This window comes from Serinus canaria, chromosome 2, assembly GCF_022539315.1.
Source record: "Serinus canaria isolate serCan28SL12 chromosome 2, serCan2020, whole genome shotgun sequence".
Classification (NCBI taxonomy): domain Eukaryota; kingdom Metazoa; phylum Chordata; class Aves; order Passeriformes; family Fringillidae; genus Serinus; species Serinus canaria.
This window is the reverse complement of record NC_066315.1, coordinates 99123144-99141151: the sequence shown is the minus strand read 5'-3', so window position 1 is coordinate 99141151 and position 18008 is coordinate 99123144. Positions and strand designations below refer to the sequence as shown.

Below are 18008 nucleotides of genomic sequence, written 5' to 3'. Positions count from 1 at the left end.
CTCCCAGAATGACCCTATCTGAGCAAGCAAATTCTGATTACCCATTTCCATTGGAACTCCATCCCACTGACAATACTTCCTATGCATCAAATAATGCTAAAACTTCACAATGCTCATCAATCTGCTCACCTCTTGCTTAACAGAAAATAACAGATCCAGTTGAAACCAAGATAAAAAATGTTTGGCATTTTACATCATGCAGTTCTTGCAGTTGGTTAATGAAAGGCTTTCATCATAAAACAAGTGTGTTTCTAGAACACTGTATAACTTCAAAATTATCTTTTATCCAAGAGATGTCTCTGGTCCCCCAAATATAGAGCCATTAACAACAGAGGAAGGAGAAATGCTACTTAGTGGATTAAAGAAAGTCATAAATAAAACATGCAGCCGCAAGCCATCCCAGTGACCCTGCCTAACCTTTCCCGCCTACCAACAAATCCCTTCCATTTCACTAATCTAAATCTAGACTATCTGAGCTGCTAAATTATTAAAATTGCAATACTTTGTCACTAGACTTACAGTCTCAAGTTTCAGAGGTAGCCTAAGGCAAAGGAAAAGCAAAATTACTTTTCCTCACCATGCTGTCACTGGTTGTACACAATGAATGCCATCATTTCAGTCATGGCCTAGCTCACCACTGAAATGTATTCATACCAAAATATACATGTCCCTACTGCATAGCATCCTTAAAATTGTAAGCAGGATTATGGGTAAAAATCCTAGGGCACAATAATGTTTAGATCAGTATGTGCTATAAAATTTCCCTCTTCCCCAACACCAAAGGTAGAAGTATCTCCAGATTCAACAGCAAGTTGAGTTTATTTTACAATGTTTCACATGGTAAGATGTTTTAGAGAATCATTAGATAATGTCATAAAAATCACCGATGTCAGCTTCTACTGTGGACAAGAAATGCAGCAGGCTTATTCTGGGCTGCACATCTCCCTGTTCTCAACACATACACTTGAAGCACAGGACAGAAAGGGAACAAACATTCCTGCAATGATAATTAATCAGCACCATGTGTAAAACCATTCAAATCAGCTCCAACTCTGTTCCCTGTAAAGCACAATTCTCTTCATGTTCCTCTCCCGTACTCTACGCCAACTGTAAGCCTACGGCTGAAAGATCTGACACAAAATCTACTCAAGGCCACAGGAAGAAAACATGAGAAATCACTACCTTGCACAATCTTCCAAAAGCAATATGATCTATCAGCAAAAATACTCAGATGACCCAGGTTCTTGAGCAACACACCATATTACAAAGCAAGGCTGAAGAGAAAATCGTATAAACCCCCATCTTCCCTTCAAAAGCAAAAGGCAAAAAAAAAAAAATCCTGCCAATTTTGCTGAGGGGATTTCCTTCTTGCCTGTAAATCTAGGACCTCAGCTCTAAAGGTGTTTACAGTCAATCTGAGACACCAAACTCCACTGATAAGAACTAAGGTTAAGATTTAGAAAAAGTTAATTACAGAAATCTTTGGAGTTTCACTAAAATTAATAAAGAATAAAACCCCCACAAGTTACTTTCCTCTGTTAACAACGTTTTCTGAGAAATGGCTTCATCTGTCCGGAAATGACTGGCTGTCAAACCAAACCTATTTCAGATTAACTTCCTGTTTCAGTACTATGAAGCCAAAATACTCCTCTCCCTATTCTAGACTAATACCAAACTATTAGATAGCTATTTTTTTTCATCTAGGCAGTAATTCTTGAGGGCTTTTACCAAACCAAACTTACATATGCTACAGATCTTTAGCCAACGAAAACGGATACTAACAAAAATACTTATGAAACAGGAAACACGGTGAAACTCAACCGTAATGGACAGAGATGCTTAGCTTTTCCCAAAAAACAGAAATAAATTTTTATCTGGATATGTATGTAAGAGAAACAACTTTGTTTCAGTGTACTTGTCCCAGGTATCACAGTTGAAATGGGGCAAACCAACCCAAAATATTTTTTCCTGGACTCGCAATTGACATATTTCCCATAAAATTGAACAACATTTGCACTTTCTCTTGCAGACACACCACCTCAGATTTTAGACAGGCTTGGCAGCTACCAGAGTTAATAAACCAATTTCTCATTGCTTTTGGAGAAATAAAACTCTTTCTTTAAAGTTCATCTTTCAGTATGATTAAGTAGCTAGATCTTAAAAGTCCAACAGCTGGTTCTGAAGGCCTTTGACTATTTGAGAATATTAGCACCACCCATTTTTCATCTAAACTGTTTAAAAGCAGCAAAATTTGCAAAGTGAAGGACGGAGACGTCAAGATTGTGTGAGACTGAGTTATCTCACATTTCTGCAACACCAAGTCCCTGCATACATGCACCACAATTAGATGTGTTCACCACAGTGACCAAACCACGCAGCTTTTATCCCAGCTGATTTGAAATTTAGGCACTGCTACCTCAAAATCTTATTTATCATACAGCTCCTTTCCAGGCCTCTTTCTGCTCCTGACTCTCATTGTTCTTACTGAAGCAATTGAGTCATATCAAAAAATACAGGAGTAAAATTCAGCAGGAATTAGCTAGTTCAAATACAGTGTTTTGCCATGTTCTCCTGATACAGCTTTGTTCCTAGTGCCCAGTTCTGCAAGCTAGCTAGGTGAACCAATTCAAACCATCCTTCTTTTATAAATGCTAGAAACCGACAAATTCTTCATAAAATTCACCATCTTATTCAGTTCATTCATCATGTAATAATCTATGTCAGAGTGTAACAGAAAAGCTATAACCTTTTCCTAAGCCCAACCACTACTTCAATACTAGATTTTATCTGTCTCTCTACTTTTGCACTGGGTCGAGGAATTAATACAATCATTCATTTTTTTTTCTACTGGCTAAACATGCATTTCAGAAGCAGGTTTTGCCATGACTAAAGCAAAGGCATTTGATGCTCCCCATGACTGTAAAAGGCATGCCGTGATTAAGGAAAATATTGAGCTCCACATAACTGCAGGAGATGAATACAAGTCACATCCATAAGGTATTACTGGAGGCATTATTAGATACTACTTAAATAATATAATGTACTTTTATTTCTTTTAGAAACCCTGTTCTTAAAAAGAAAAAAGCACAAACAGTTTGAAAGTAAATATTCACTCTCTTTACATAAATTACATTAATGTCTCGGAGAAACAGTAGATAAATGCACAGATACAGCATCTGACATGGAAATTGTATAGGTTGTTAGACCCAGGACTAGAACCTAGGATTTCTAGGCTCAAATCTTATTTATTGCCTTCTAATCTTACAACCCCCATTGCAACTTAGGTATGAAACAGAAATTGAATAAAACGTCTCTTTCAGCACTGGTAAGACGCTAATGCTGTGCTGCAGCAGGACAGCAAAGCTGGGACACTCGAGTGCCTCTGTACAAACCAACACGTGTCCACCCGAGGCCTGCCTCCATTTCCTGAGCCTGGTGAAAGTCAGCCGTGCCTCATCTGAGTATCTTCCTCAGCACTGGACACTCCCCTTCAATGGGATGCCATGCAGACATAGCAAGGAGGCCATGCACTGAATTCCTAGGTTGAGTTCCATCAGCGTGTGTGGGAAATGGATTTACAGAAAATTTCAGGGGGGGTTCAGCACCACGCCAGACTGGATCCATGTGGGACGAATTCACTGTGCCAGCGGAGCATCCTGGCAGCAGTCTAAGGAGCAGCGCTGCATCTGACCAGTGTGACTCAATCCAAGACCCTTTCTGTGCCATTTTGAGAAGTGCTATGCACATGATGTCACCACAACTTTCAACTGGAAACAAGGAGCTCAGCACTTCTCCAAATCTTAGAATAGGTATTCAGATCAGGCTCCCAAGCGAAAAGCCCCAATATACCAGCAACCCTCCAAAAACTCTAGATCCAGTAACAAGGTAGTTTTCAGGACCCTCCAGTATTCTGGGAAACTTCAGAAGGAACACATAAACATGTTATCTGTCCCAACTTTAATATACTGCAAAAAGAATTAAAGCTATATAACTTTTTCCCCTATCTGTAGCTCACATATCTTTTTGCAATAATTCTGGTTTACAATTTCTGAAGTAAAATGCTGATGAAAAGAAGCCCACATCATCTCTGTAGCAGAGAAGCTGGTCTAAAAAAAGCTTTTTCACATGGGACATAAGATCATTATGTCAAAAAGACCATTTTATGGGAATTAGCAGAAGTACAAAGCACTCCATACCTTATTTACTACATGGGCAAAACCGACAAAATTTCAAGCATTCTTTAAAGTAACAGTAGAAACTGAGTGGCATTTTTCCAAACCACCTTAAAAATGTGCAGAATCACTCAGCCCAAAATAAAAACATTTCTTTTAGTCAAGATGTACTAACTTAACCTCTATACTCATTTTTTACAACAGATAAAGCACTATTAAACAAATCATTTCCCTATGAGAAAAATACCTCTAAAACATTACTCTGCAGCTCACAAAAATTTACCTATACGCTAATACCTGTGATTCGCAACCATCTCTCATTCACCATTCAGCACAATGAGCTTAACATGCAGACTCTTCTCCCTCCTGTTAGACACATTTGTGTATGTGTTACCAAAAATCCCACATTTATCACAGGATACACGTCTACAGAAATAAACAAAATGCATAAGTTGCAATGACCAGGATTTATCACCTCCAGTGTCGACAGGGTAAGAGAAGGTCTAGTAAGTTTACTGCAATGACTGCAGAAAAGATACTCACATGGACTAACATCTCTGTATCTGTTTCGATTTCTGTTTTCTGGATATTTTGCAACTCTGTGAGGGTAGTCACTGGATTTATGTCGGATTTCCTTGAAAAGACAAAATAAAGAATTGACTTATAGTCAGCAACCTGATTAAGATTAATGTTCTACACATACCATTAATTAAGCAACAGTACTAATAACTAACGTTTTTTAAACTAAGTTTTACTGCCCCTAGTGTCATTTTCACCCAGAAGATCCATTTCATTCATGGCCAAACTGCTACCATTTAGATCTTCCTACATTTGACAAGCTAATGATGCATCAGGATCAAAGGGGAAAAAAAAAACAACCCTAATCCCAAAAATTTATTATGCTTACAGTTTACCTCAGAGCTGCACATTATCTCCCAAAGCAGTGAGGGACTCAGATGCAAGAGCAGTATTCTGCGGGCTCCTTTAAAGCAATTGGCAGCATAAAACCCCAAAAACATAAGTGAACCAGTTAATGATTTTATGTCTGCTATTTAAGGGCCATAGGATTATTCCTGGTGGTTTGATGGCTCATCTCATCCAGCTGTAGTTAAATGTGAACCAAGATGAAGAATTCTGGAGTCACAAATATCAATGGGAATCAAAGCCTGTTCTCCTCACGCATTAATACAAACCTTCTAATAATCTATGAGATACTCAGACTAACACACTGTTTTTAGGACAGTACTGTTCACATGTTCTGAATGTTCTGCTTTATTGATTTCTTCCCTGAGTACACCTTTTCTACGACTTCACTAAGATATACAGAATTACCTTATGTAGAAAACTGAAAATACCTTCAATGTATTCTGCTTTGCATTTATATCTCTCTGCTAATGCTATCTCAGCAGAAATGTTGCTCAGTACAGAATTAACAATATTTTACTTCGAATTCTCTTTCTGTTTTTAGATTATGTTGCTACATTTGATCATTATGTCCCAAAGGGCATTTAAACTTCTTACTACAACTGAGCATTCTTTGGTCTTCTCAATGTTCCCACTATCTTTGTCTTCAAACTTCCTAAAGAGTCTAGTCTATTCCCAGACAGTGAACACAGCCAGAAAGGGCATCAGCAGAAGTATAACATACAAAAGAAAGCTCTATTTTTTAGTATTGGTTGCATGACCTTTCTTTAAAATGTACTGCCAATCTGCTAAGAACATAAATCACAATGTGGAGCAGCAACTGCCAAGCACCAATACTCCACTTATTTGTATAAAAACCTCTTGTTCTTAACCTCTTGAATTAGGTTATCAATTTTAAAACAGCACACTGGAACTTCTCTTGTTTGCATGCCTGACAAGCTTTGGGAACTTGCTCATGGAGTGAATGGATCTGGCAGACATTCACACCCAAGTTTCCATGAAAGGTAAATTTTGTATTACTCAGTGACAGGATGCAACATATTTTGTTTCTTAAAGCAGCTGCACCATCAGTGGACAGAAACAGACCCATGCTTTGGTAAAGAAATATTAAAATAGCTAGAAACACTTATACACTGATGGTGTGGAAGGGTAGGCTTGCTAGTAAGAATTAAATCTAAAGAAATTTAATGCCTAATTCGGATATTAGTTTTCCCACATAATACCCAGCCATCCCACAGAAACACAGCACATCCTGACCTGGAAGGGACCCACGAAGACCATCAAGTCCAACTCCTGACTCTGCACAGAATAACTCAAAGAACCACACCATGTGCCTGAAAGCATTGTCCAAACCCTTCCTGAACTCTGGCAGGCTTGGTGCTAGATCCTACCTATTTGTAATACAGCTATATCCAAAACTGCAACATCTGAAATACTGCAGTAGAGATACTGTACTTGAGTCGCCTATAAATCAAATAAATTACTGACTTAACAGAGAAAAAGCATAATTTGAAGTCAGTAAAGAAAACTCTGGGGTTCGGTTCTCTTTCCTCGTTTGTGAAACAGTGCTATAAAATACTGTGGGCTTAAATAACTGCTCTAGCGACACCAGCTGATACATAACGCCTTTTTTTATGGAACTGACTCTTCTTGGAAGTTCTTAATCTCGTTTAAAAAAAAAATTTGCAAATACTGCATTTTATTTACTGGCACTCGCGCAGAACCCCCGCAGCAGACGCCGAGCTGGCCAAGGCAGCGGGAACGGGGGCTGGGGAACGACACGGGTGCCTGAGGAGCCGCACGAACCAGCGGAGGGATGGGGGGGCAGGAGAGGGGGGCAGGAGGGGGGGGCGCCCAAGCCTAGGCCGAATCCGTACTATCGGGCACAGCTTCCCACCCCGCCCGCAAGCCGCGGGAACCCCAGGGCCCGGCTCGAAGCGGGCCCCGCTCCGTTGAGCCCCGGGGGCAGCGCGGACCAAGAACCGCCGCCGAGCACGCGCACGCGCCTCGCCCCACGCCTGCGCGCCACCGCCCCCCTCCCGAGTCCGCCCCGAATGCGCATGCGTAGCGCTTGCCCACGGCTCCGCTGCTCGCACCTGAGGGCGAGAGTCGTGTTGGCCCAGCGACTTCCGCTCTCCCCGCTGCTGAGGCGGCGGCGGAGCGGAGCCGCACGCCCGGCACGGGTGCAGTCGGCCCGCGGGTCTCTCTCCCCCCGCCGTTCCTCCCTCCCTGTTGCTCTCCGGCTAGAGCGGACCACGCCGCTCGGCTCACCAGATAACGCGCCTGCCAGTCGTTCGTGGCGTCGATCTCCTGGAACTCCTGCTCGATGGCAGCGGACATGATGGCGGCGGCCGCCAGGGCACGCAAGCCTGTCCGCAGGAGGCCGAGCGGCGAGCCAGCAACCGCTCGCGCACAGCCCCCCGCCTCACGGGAGCGGCGGGCGCGCACATACGCTCGCGACCGGGTGTCCCGCAGCCGGCGCCGAGCGCATGCGCGATCCCCGCCCCGCCCACCGAGGGCCGTAGAGATCACGCCTCCCCGGGACGGGGAGGCGGGAAGCACCTGGGGTGATGTCACTGGCCTGGTGGGGCCGCACCCAGGTGTCGCGGGGGTTCGGCAGGGCCGGGGGCTTCGGTCGCCAAATGGCCACCGAGCGTTTGTTGTCACAAAAGTCACCGACTCACTTCGGTTGGAAGAGATCCAACCTGTGGCCGAACATCACCACGTCACCTAGACCATGGCACTAAGTGCCACAGCCTTCTTTAAACACCTCCAGGCACGGTGACTCCATCGCCTCCTTGGGCAGTCCGTCACAGTATTTAATCGTCCTTTCTGTGAAGAACTTCTTCCTAATGTCCAACCTTAACCTCCCTTGGCGCAGCCTCTCGTCCTGTCACTGCTTGCCCGGGAGAACAGACCGACCCCCACCTGGCCAAAACCTCCTTTCAGGCAGTTGTAGAGAGCGATAAGGTCACCTCAGAGCCGCCTCTTCTCCAGGCTAAACACCCCCAGCTCCCTCAGTCGTTCCTCACAGGACATGTGCTCCAGACCTTTCCCCAGCTTCACTGTCCCCCTCTGGGCACGCTCCAGCACCTCAATGTGCTTCTGAGCTGAGGGCCCAGAACTGACCTCAGTATTCAAGGTGCAGCCTCACCAAAGTGCGTGCAGGGGAACCTTCACTGCCCTGATCCTGCTGGCCACACTATCGCTGATACAAGCCAGGATGCCACTGGCCTTCTTGGCCACCTCTACACTCTGCTGGCTCTCGTTCAGCTGCTGTTGAACACTGGTCCTTTTCCACTTTTCCACTTTGCAGCCACTCCGCCCTCAGCCTGTAGTGCTGCATCGCTGTGCCGATGTCACTGAGCGGACACGGCCCCGAAGGGTGCATGAGCTCTTCCAGCCGCCGGCGAGTCCCCAGCCCGGCTCAGTGCCGCACCCCCGGCGATGTGCTCCGCCGGCAGCCGCTGGTTCGGAGCGGAGACACGGACGCGTCGGACAGACAAATCACGGCGGGGCTCGCCGGCCCGAAAGCAGAAACGCCGTGTCCCGCAGCGATTGCCTCACTGGGACAGAAAATCCCTTAGGGACGGCTCCGGCAGACGCTGGGCAAAGCCAGGGGTCGGGCCGGGTCAGAGAGGGCCGCACTGCTGGGGTCACCAGCCTAGGGCCCCCGGGCAGGCGGGGCCCAGCACAGATCGTGTGTCGGCGCAGACCACTGGGTAACGCCCGGCGCCTTAAAACTGCGTGAATTAGTGCCACAAAGGGGAACTACGTGCCATCAGTGTGTGTAGGTATCTGAAGGGAGCGTGCCTTCCTGGATTTTCCACCTGGATATGAGAAGGAATTTCTTTATTGTGCGGGTGCCCGCGCACTGGAACAGATTTCCCAGAGAAGTTGTGGAGTTTCCCTCAGTGGAGATACTCAAGAACCGTTTGGACGTAATTGTGGGCAATGTATTCTAGGATGACCCCGCTAGAGCAGGGAGGCTGGATCAGATGATCTCTCCCAGTCTTCCACATTTTGTGGGAGGTGACAGCGCCTCCCCGCACCCCGGTGACAGTCCCGCCCTCGGCCCCGCCGCGGCCGCCTCCTCTCCCGCGGGCTCCTGACCTGAACCTTAACTCCTGGCACACCCTTTCCCTGCCGCAGGGTCTCCCCCACCCCCAACACGGCCCCTCACCGGCTGGGAGGTTTCCCTGGAAACATTTGTATCTGCCCTCTCCCAGACCCGAGGGCCCTCCGCCCTGCAGCGCGCCCCAGCCACTCCCCTCGGCTTCCCTGCTCGGCCAGCACCGGCACCCGCTGCCCCGGGCCCCTCGGAGTGCCCGACACCAGGCACGTACACACGGGCAGGGGCTGAGCGTGTCAGCTGTGGTGTGACTGACAGCTGAAGGACGCGAAGGCGTCCAGAGGGATGGCATGGATCTGGACAAGCTCGAGAAGTGTACCCATTGGAACCTCATGAGGTTTATCAAGACCTAGTGGTCACTTCAAACCGCAGGACAAAATTTAGATTGGGGTCTAAATACATGGAGAGCAGCCCTGCCTAGAAGCACTCGGAGGTGCTGGTGGGTGCGAGGCAAGACACGAGCCAGCAGTGTGATCTTGCAGCCCAGAAAGCCAACCACATCCTGGGACTCTGCTCCTCTGCTCTGCTTTTGTCACCCCCACCTGGAGAGCTGCATCCATCTTTGGAGTCCCGAGCATAGAAAGGACATCAACCCTGTTGGAGCAAATCCAGAGAGGGGCCAACAAGTTCATCAGATGAATGCAGCTCCTCTCTTATGAGGAAAAGCTGAAAGAATTGGGATTGTTCAGCCTGAAAAAGAGAAGGCTCAGGGGTGATCTATTTGTGGCCTTCCTGTATCTGAAAGAAGCCAACAAAAAGACATGCATAGACACTTTTTAGAAGGGCATGTAGTGATAGGACAAGGGTGAGTGGCCTTAAATTGAGAGTAGGTTTAAATCAGGTATTAGGAGAAAGTTCTTTGCTCAGATGGTGGTGAGACACTGGAACAGGTTGTACAGAGAAGTTGTGGATGCTCCATTCCTGGAAATGTTCACAGCCAGGTTGGATGGAGCTTTAAGCAACCTGCTCTAGTGGAATGCAAAGGGGTTGGAACTAGGGGATCTTTAAGATCCCTTCCAGATCATATGATTCTGTGATCTGCAGCCCCTGTGATAACCCTCACAATGCTGAGTGTGGCTGTGCCGTCACTGTGGTTCCTCATGTGCTGTCACCGCAGCCCCACCACAGCCCCCTGCCTCCTGTGGTCCTCACCTGATGTTTAAGCACAACAAGAAGAATAACTATTTTTTTTGAAACAGACTTTAGATTTTGAATACCTGTCACTGAATGCTGCTGCATTTCCTTTCTGCCACACAATGCTCCAAGTCTACTGGCTCTTGTGCTTCCCCAAGTCCTGGAAGAAAAGCTGGAGTCTTGGACACCATGGGACTGTGTGATGCCTTTGAATTACAGCAGATGGGACAGCTTAGATCAAGTTCATAACAAGTTTTTCCAACTAACTCAGGGAAATGTTGTACAAGATTTTCTTGAACTATGGGGTCAAGCTTTGAAATCAATATACGGAATGGCTTTCTTGGATTTTTCTGCCTGCACAACTGAGGCATGGGTCATGTCTATAGTTCTGCAAGTGCTCTCTAGTTAGTCAGTGTTCTATGTATGATCAGTTATGAAACAAGCAAATAAGAAAACATTTGTGAATTATGTTTGTGATTTAAGAGTACAGAAAAGAGTCCAAGTGCCCATCCTCAAGGTAATGATTGATTTTCATTTGAAATAGATTTCTTTTAATTCAATGAATAAAATTGTTCTTTACATCAGAAAACTTATGTTGCACAACTGGGTGTAAGACAGTAAATAGGTATGTGGAAGCTGTCTGAAAAATAATGTATTTTAATAAAGAAATTAAAATAGACATCTTCTTCACTGATTTTAGTCTTTGATAGGCTTTTCCCTGTATATAAGCTTGCTGATTGGTCTGGATTTATAGCATTTATGACATGATGTGCTTTTCACTTGTGCTTGTGATATTTGGGGATGTAGTTGATACTGGGACAGCAATATAATTATGTGGTTAGAAAAAGGAGTTTTATAGTAGCAGCTCCATCTAGAATCTCTAATGCAGATCAGTGCCCAGAGACGTCTCATGGAAAGTTAAAAATGTTTATTAATTGGGCTTTGGAGCTGGCTTAGAAAAGCAATAACTTGTAAACCAGTTTTTTTTTGTTTTGGAGAAGTTGCTATTGTCCATATTTGGGTTGCTTTATTTTTACTGCAAATATGCTAGAAAGTGCAGCACCAGTTCTTTGGCTTTTACCATCTGAGCCCAGGATAGGCCTAAGATTACATTTCCAATGGTCTGTGAAGGAGAACTATATATACAAGATAAACCAAGTACACTCATTAGAAAATTTATTCTGCCAATAATAACCTCCCATTCTGTATTAGCTGTGCTGCCAAGCCCAGATGAACTACTACAGAAAGTCTTATGCCCTTGAGACCATGTGAGACATGCAAAGAGGGACAACATAGTTGCTGTAAAGTCTAGTGTATTGTAGTGTTTCTGCCTTAGTATAAACACAAGCAAGCAATGTTTTTTAATTAAAATCTCTGATAATTTGAGAAGCCCATTGCTGTACTGACAAAGCAGTCACCCCAAAGTAATTGGTATCCACTGCAGTTTTGATTTCAAAATTTACTTTGGTGCCATGAAGACTAATTGAGTTAATTTTAAATGTTTTTGTCCAGTGACCTTGGCTGAACAATTATTTTAGTACCAGTCTGGAACAGACTAAGTGTTTGTTCCTCTGTGTGTACTTTTTTGGGTCATTCACTGGAACTACTTAAGCACCATTTATTGGAAATGATCTGGTTTGTGCTGCTTTTCTGAGAACCATTTTAGAGATTGGTAGATGAAGAACAAATTCTTCCCTGAGGTAGTTTTATTCACAAATACACTCCACATCAATTTTAATTGTTAAGGAAGAGAGCTGTAATGTGCTTGAGCTTGCCATGATGTGAAAGGAGGAGAACATGTAATTCCTGATTCAAGTCTTATAGCCCAAGGCCTAAAGGAGAAGAGGATCCTCTTTCCCCGATGAACTGGATAGGACTTGAAACCCAGAAGGGCTGGACACTCTTCTGACATCTGGTAGATAGTAGGAGAAGCTGAATGAAAAGGTCTAGTGGTCAGGATAAAACAGGTTTCAATTTTTGTGTGCATTTACAGTGCACTCATATTTCAGACTTTTGGAAGCTGTATTCCTTGCTCAAGTGAACGTTAAAATTCTCATTACTGAAAGTGGGTGTTGGTGCAAATACTTTTCCTCAGCTATATTATTGCTTTCCTTCCCCTGCCCATAATTATATTCTAGCATACAACAAGAAGGGGGGAAAAAAGAAAGAAAACACCCATAGCAAACCCTTCAAAATGTATGTAGCAAAATGCAAATCATTGAAGCAGCAACAAAAGCGGAAGTGCAAGGGCCTCAAACAGATTTGCTTTCAGCTGAGGAGGTCTTTCACATCAGTCAGAAATCCACAACAGTGGGATCCTAGTGTTCAGTGTCTGAAAAAAACAGTTCTGTAGTAAGGTGATGGGATTGTGGAGGAGAAGGGCAATGCAGCTGTGCCCAGACTATACGATTGCCCAAACTGTTGTCTGGAGTTCTATGTAGAAGAAATTCATAGCCAAGGAAGAAAGGAAATATCAAGAACTGTTAAGGAAGTCTGTTTCACAGTCTAGACATTTGTGCCACTGGACTCTGTATGGCACTGGACTCCCATGGTGAAGCTGAAATAATTGTGGAGTATGAAAAGAAAAGGGTAACTGGCAGAAGTGCTGTCACGAGTGAATGGACACACCAGCTGGCAGAAAAGGCCGCCAGCCAGGATGTCTGAGGGATAGAACAACTTTAGGCTCTGCTGTGGCTTTGTGAAACAGCCCTTCCAGCAACCTAAGCTGGGGTGTGCAGTCAGCCACAAAGCCTAATGCCTATGAGTCAATGCAGGGGGTGTTGGGTACAGCTACGGGAAGAAGAAAAGAGCCATTGCCAAGAGAAAGATGACTCCGAGTTACTATTTTTCTTGCTTGTAGAGAGGATCTTTCTTTCTGGGAATGATTTGTGTACGTTACTTGACTTTCTATCTCTCTTTCCTTTTCACCCCTAGCTACAGAGACATTTATTGAAATCATCATTTGCAAGTGAGGAACTCTTAATTCAGTGAGTGTGGCTTAGTGTCATTCCATGGTCCCTGTCAGAAGGTCAATTTTGCTAGAAATGGCATCTATAGTAACTGCCTGTAGCGGACATAGTTTTCATGTTGAAAGTTTGTTTGAAGATCAGGGGTTTCTTAGACTTAAAAATTGCCTCACAGACTGAATAGGGCTGTTCCTTGCTTAGACCATTTCTAATCTCACAGCTATTATTTCAAAACATTACTTTGTATGATGGCATAATGGTTAATGAGCAGTTCTGGAAATAGCTCTGGAGCAGTTCTTTATGCTGGCCAGCGAGTCTTTCACTCAAGTTCTCTTACAATGGTGAAGTCACAGTATCATGATCTTGCAACTTGTTTCTAGCACAGATTCTGTATTTTAGTGGTTTCCATGCTTGATTATATGTATCTTTGTCAATATTCAAGCTTATCTTCCAAATTACAAAATTAAGGTAATTTTCTGAATTACAGCAGGAAAGATTGTGATGCACCAGACCACTGTTGTTTGCTAGGAGAAGTTCTGGTAAGAAAATACTGTTTTAGCAGAAGAAGACTTTCTCCTGAGGAGTAACAGTAAATGTTTCTATTATAAACTTGTATTCTCAGTTTTATGTTCCGGTTTTCCTTTGGGTTTCCCAGCATCAAAACAAAGCAATTGTGACTATTTTCACGGGTCTAACAATCTCTGAATTGTTTTTTTTTTGTTTGTTTGTTTTTGTTTTTTTTTTTGGGTTTTTTTTGCCCCAATTGTTCAAAATAAGAGTCTTCAGATTGTAGTCCATGTTTGTAATTTGTACTCCTGCAGTAGACAGCCTGATGTGCCAATAACAGGAAAGGATTTTCTTGTACTACTTGCTGTAATAGGGATTTAAAATATCTTATTGTTACCAACTTCGTAGATACTAAAATTTACCATGCAGTGTTGAGCCTTTAGCATTTATTACAATAATTACTTCTGTCTTTCCTGTGATAGCAGAGGTAGGTCTGTACAGGATTTGTGATATCTTTGCCTGTTTTTAAGTTGACGTTAATATATCGAATTTCATACAATTTCCCGTAGAAGCTTGTCCTCTTGAGATAATGAGCAGCCCTGTAGGAGCCACATTCTCTGAGTCACTGTTTTGATGGCAGAGTTCCATGAGTGTGCAGCTCGTTTCGCCTGCTGAGATGTCCTTCGGTATGTTATAGAGAACAAGGTGCTCACACTTGTGTCACTGGGGAAACTTGGGCACTGGATCTTGTAAGGGCCGTGGAACACTACAGCAAAATTTGCATTGCTGCACTTACTTGGCAAGGCAGGACTGCAATAATCAATGCACCTCTCTTTTTACCTCCAAAGTAAATCAAAAAGCAAGGAGGAAAATAGATTTTGCCTGTAGGTGGCAAAGAGCCATGAAGAAATTGTTAATTTTTCAGGCAGTATGATTTCCTAACAAAAACAAATTAGTAGTGCATGTAAAATTTACCTTTCCTTCTTTAATTTGATAATGTCTCTTATAAAAATGTCTTTGAAATTAATCTACTAAAGTAAGGAGTCTAAAAAATCTGTTTTGCATAACCAGTATAATAGAGCTTTTGAATATATGCTATGTTTCCTTTGGTCCAGACATTTCAAACCTCTAATTCATACCCTTGTGGCATACAAATGGGCTATAACTGCTAAGCCAATTTGTTTGTTTTCTCAAAGAAAAGAAAAACTGAATGTAATGTACTCAAAGAAGGATCCATAACACGCATTTTCCAATTGGAATGCTGTCAAGGTCTTTAACATCTTATTTTAGCCAGGGGAACAGTTCCAGCAGTTCAAGTCATGACATGACCACTTACTGGAATTAACAACCCAGGGAGAAAAGTGCCCTTGTGCAGAACGTGTCCAGTATCAAAATAGGTATATGAAACTCTCTGGATCTTTTACATGTTATACATTTTAATTGTTTTTTTCTCCTAATCTCTCACTGTGTACAAAGAGACATCACTAAAAGACACTGTTTTCCTTTTAAAAACCGTATGGTACCCCTCCTCAAGCAGACCCCTGCAAGTTCTTTAGTGACAGACTTTCTAACATAGATTTGCAGTAAGGGAAAAATGTTAGAAAGAAATAAAGAAACAAAGTATGTTATTAAGGTTGCATTTGTCAAGAAATATCCCACATGGTCACTTCAACATCTCAGGTAGCTTCTAGCTCCCATTCTCTTACACTAATTTTGGAAGCTCTATTCACTTGAAATGAATTTTCATTGTCCAAGATGGCTGCTTCCTTCATACCAGCCCCCTCTGAAGCACTGAGCAGGAAAGGTGAGGTGCAGAGTAAAACCAAAGATGTTTGGAGTTTTTTTATCTGTTTTGTGCTCATCAAAGACCATCTCAGTATTCCCTTCTGTTTTTTTTACTTAAGAAAGAACATTTAATTGAATCTGGTGACTAGATTCCTGAAAATGATACAGTGGGAGGGGATTAGGAGATACAACTGCCATAAACCTGTATCTGCATTCCCTAAGTTGTTACATTAACATGTATGTCATAATCAGAACAGTCTGGATTTCCCATTGCTTCTCATCATCTTGGTAATACCTTATGGATACTGTTATCAGAAGTTATAAATGCACAATCTAATTTCTAGATTCAGAATATATTTTGGCTGGTAAATGCCATACAAGGAACAATATGCCAGCAGCAATGGTGAATGAGAAGTGAGATGTATTGTTTATGAAACTCTGCCACATGCACGGTCTTTGTCCTGGAGTTTTCTCTGGGGAGCATCACAAATCATGCAATGACATTATTTCTTTGTCTCAGAAAAAGTGGTAAGGATAACTGTCACCTAATTTCCAGAGTTTCAGCAACCTTGGAAAGCAGGATGAGGCAGACAACGGAAGGAAGTGACTGCATCAGTAATTACAGCTAATTCTGTTGTCAGATATGCATCAACAGTATGCAATATTACTATTGAATTTACACAATTCTGTCACAGCAAATGGCATAAATCCTTAATTTCTTTGTACAGGAGGTTCCAATGAAATAATGCAAGGATTACATTTCTAATACATAAATATATATGCTTCTTAGGGTGATTTAAAAACTTTCCCTTCTCTTTCTTTACCTCTCACTTTCCTCAGAGAGGAAGAAGGGGCGGTGCTTTGTTCACACAGAGGAATGAGTCATTAATAGGTTTGATAATTAATCAGATTAATGAAATCTATGCTGAAAGTTATAGCCCTCTGGTTACTCTAACTGGAAACTTCAATGCACAGCATTTTATACAATTGTTTTCCTAATGAGAATTTCATAGATGTGTACCTTTAAATCCACCCTTCTAACACAATGTGATAGAAATTAAATTAGCTAAAATTATCAAGTGCTGAACTATATTTTTATTGATAATTTAAAATTATTAATTACTTCTGTAAGAAATAAGTCAGATAATTTTAATGATCAGGCAGATAACTGCATGATTAACTCTTGGAAGTTTACTTCTTTCATCAGAATTTAGCATTATTGGGGAAAAATTGAAATAATATTTTTGCTTTCGCTAATCTGTGCAAGTCAGCAGATGGTAGTTAAGTAGTCTCTGTACACTGTTCAGTGTTCCATTTGTATGCCCGTACTTCGTGCATGATACTTGTGTATATAAATATCATCTGCTCCTGCTGTCCTCCCACAGCATGCTTCAGTGTACTGGGTATTTTCTTTGTATTTCAGATATCTCAAGGGCAGGAGCTCAGAAGAGATGCTCAGCACTTAGGGATGGTACATAAGCCACTCACCAATGATACATCTATCTGAAATAGTTGTATTTCATTTTGTTCAAAAACATAATGGTGGGGGAAATACTGAAAAAGCTGTGTGGGTAAAAATGATGTCTTTTTGGCATACACTGTTTCCTCCACAATGTAGCAATGGGTTTACCTTGGGCAGAAAGCAGTCGCTGGCAATTAGTGTCACTGACTTGACCTTGGCTGAGAGGAGCATCCCCTGTACAGCAGTTGCTAGTACACCTCCACGATAGAGCTGTGTGGGAATGTTCAAAGCACCATTAATCCTGTGGCACGATGTGAACATTTCCTAAAATACCCAAGTACTTTTTTCAGCATGTTCGTATGGTGGATGCTCTCTCAGATTTGGGCTGTGTTTGCTTTGGCATGCGCCTTGAGTTTTCAGTTTAAATTTCTGTCACAACACAAAAATCTCTTATTCCTGTAAGGCCAACTAACCATGCTAATTTGTACAAGACTGTAGAAAAGAGACTTAACAACATGCAGACTTGATTCTTCTCTTGCAACAGTGAAATTTCAAGATTTAGAAATAATTTAATTTAAAATATGTTAACGTAAATTATGACCATACCGTATACACAATAACATTCACAAATTATATAAATTCTTTGCTACTTTTAATGATTCCCTTGAGTAATCTGTCGTCATAGGAGTTTCTGTTGGGAAGTTCTCCTTGTTATGATTCTGATCTAACAGCATTGCTGAGTTGAGACATAAGATGAATAAAGTGGCTGGTGATTAGTATGAAGTCACAGTACATTTTCTCTTTAAAGGGAGTGTACCCTCACATCTGACAGTAAGGCATTTTTGCTAGTGAGAGTTTCATGGGCAGAGGAGAGCACAATTGAGCACAACAAGATATTTTCAAAATTTCCAGTGAATGGGAAATTA

General features: G+C 42.6%; 1 protein-coding gene across 3 annotated transcripts in view; it reads right to left on the bottom strand.

Moving 5' to 3' along the window:
- The window catches only part of PTPN2 (protein tyrosine phosphatase non-receptor type 2), a 30141-nt gene extending 22553 nt beyond the window's left edge, over positions 1 to 7588 (bottom strand). For all 3 annotated transcript variants that reach the window (XM_009101881.4, XM_009101873.4, XM_050971814.1), the window contains exons 1-2: positions 7368 to 7588; positions 4716 to 4806 (exon numbers count right to left, since the gene is read on the bottom strand). In XM_009101881.4, the coding sequence (XP_009100129.1) occupies positions 4716 to 4806; positions 7368 to 7436 (160 nt within the window). In that variant the 5' untranslated portion in view covers positions 7437 to 7588. The remainder of the gene's footprint in view (positions 1 to 4715; positions 4807 to 7367) is intronic.
- Between the last annotated feature and the right edge of the window lie 10420 nt (positions 7589 to 18008).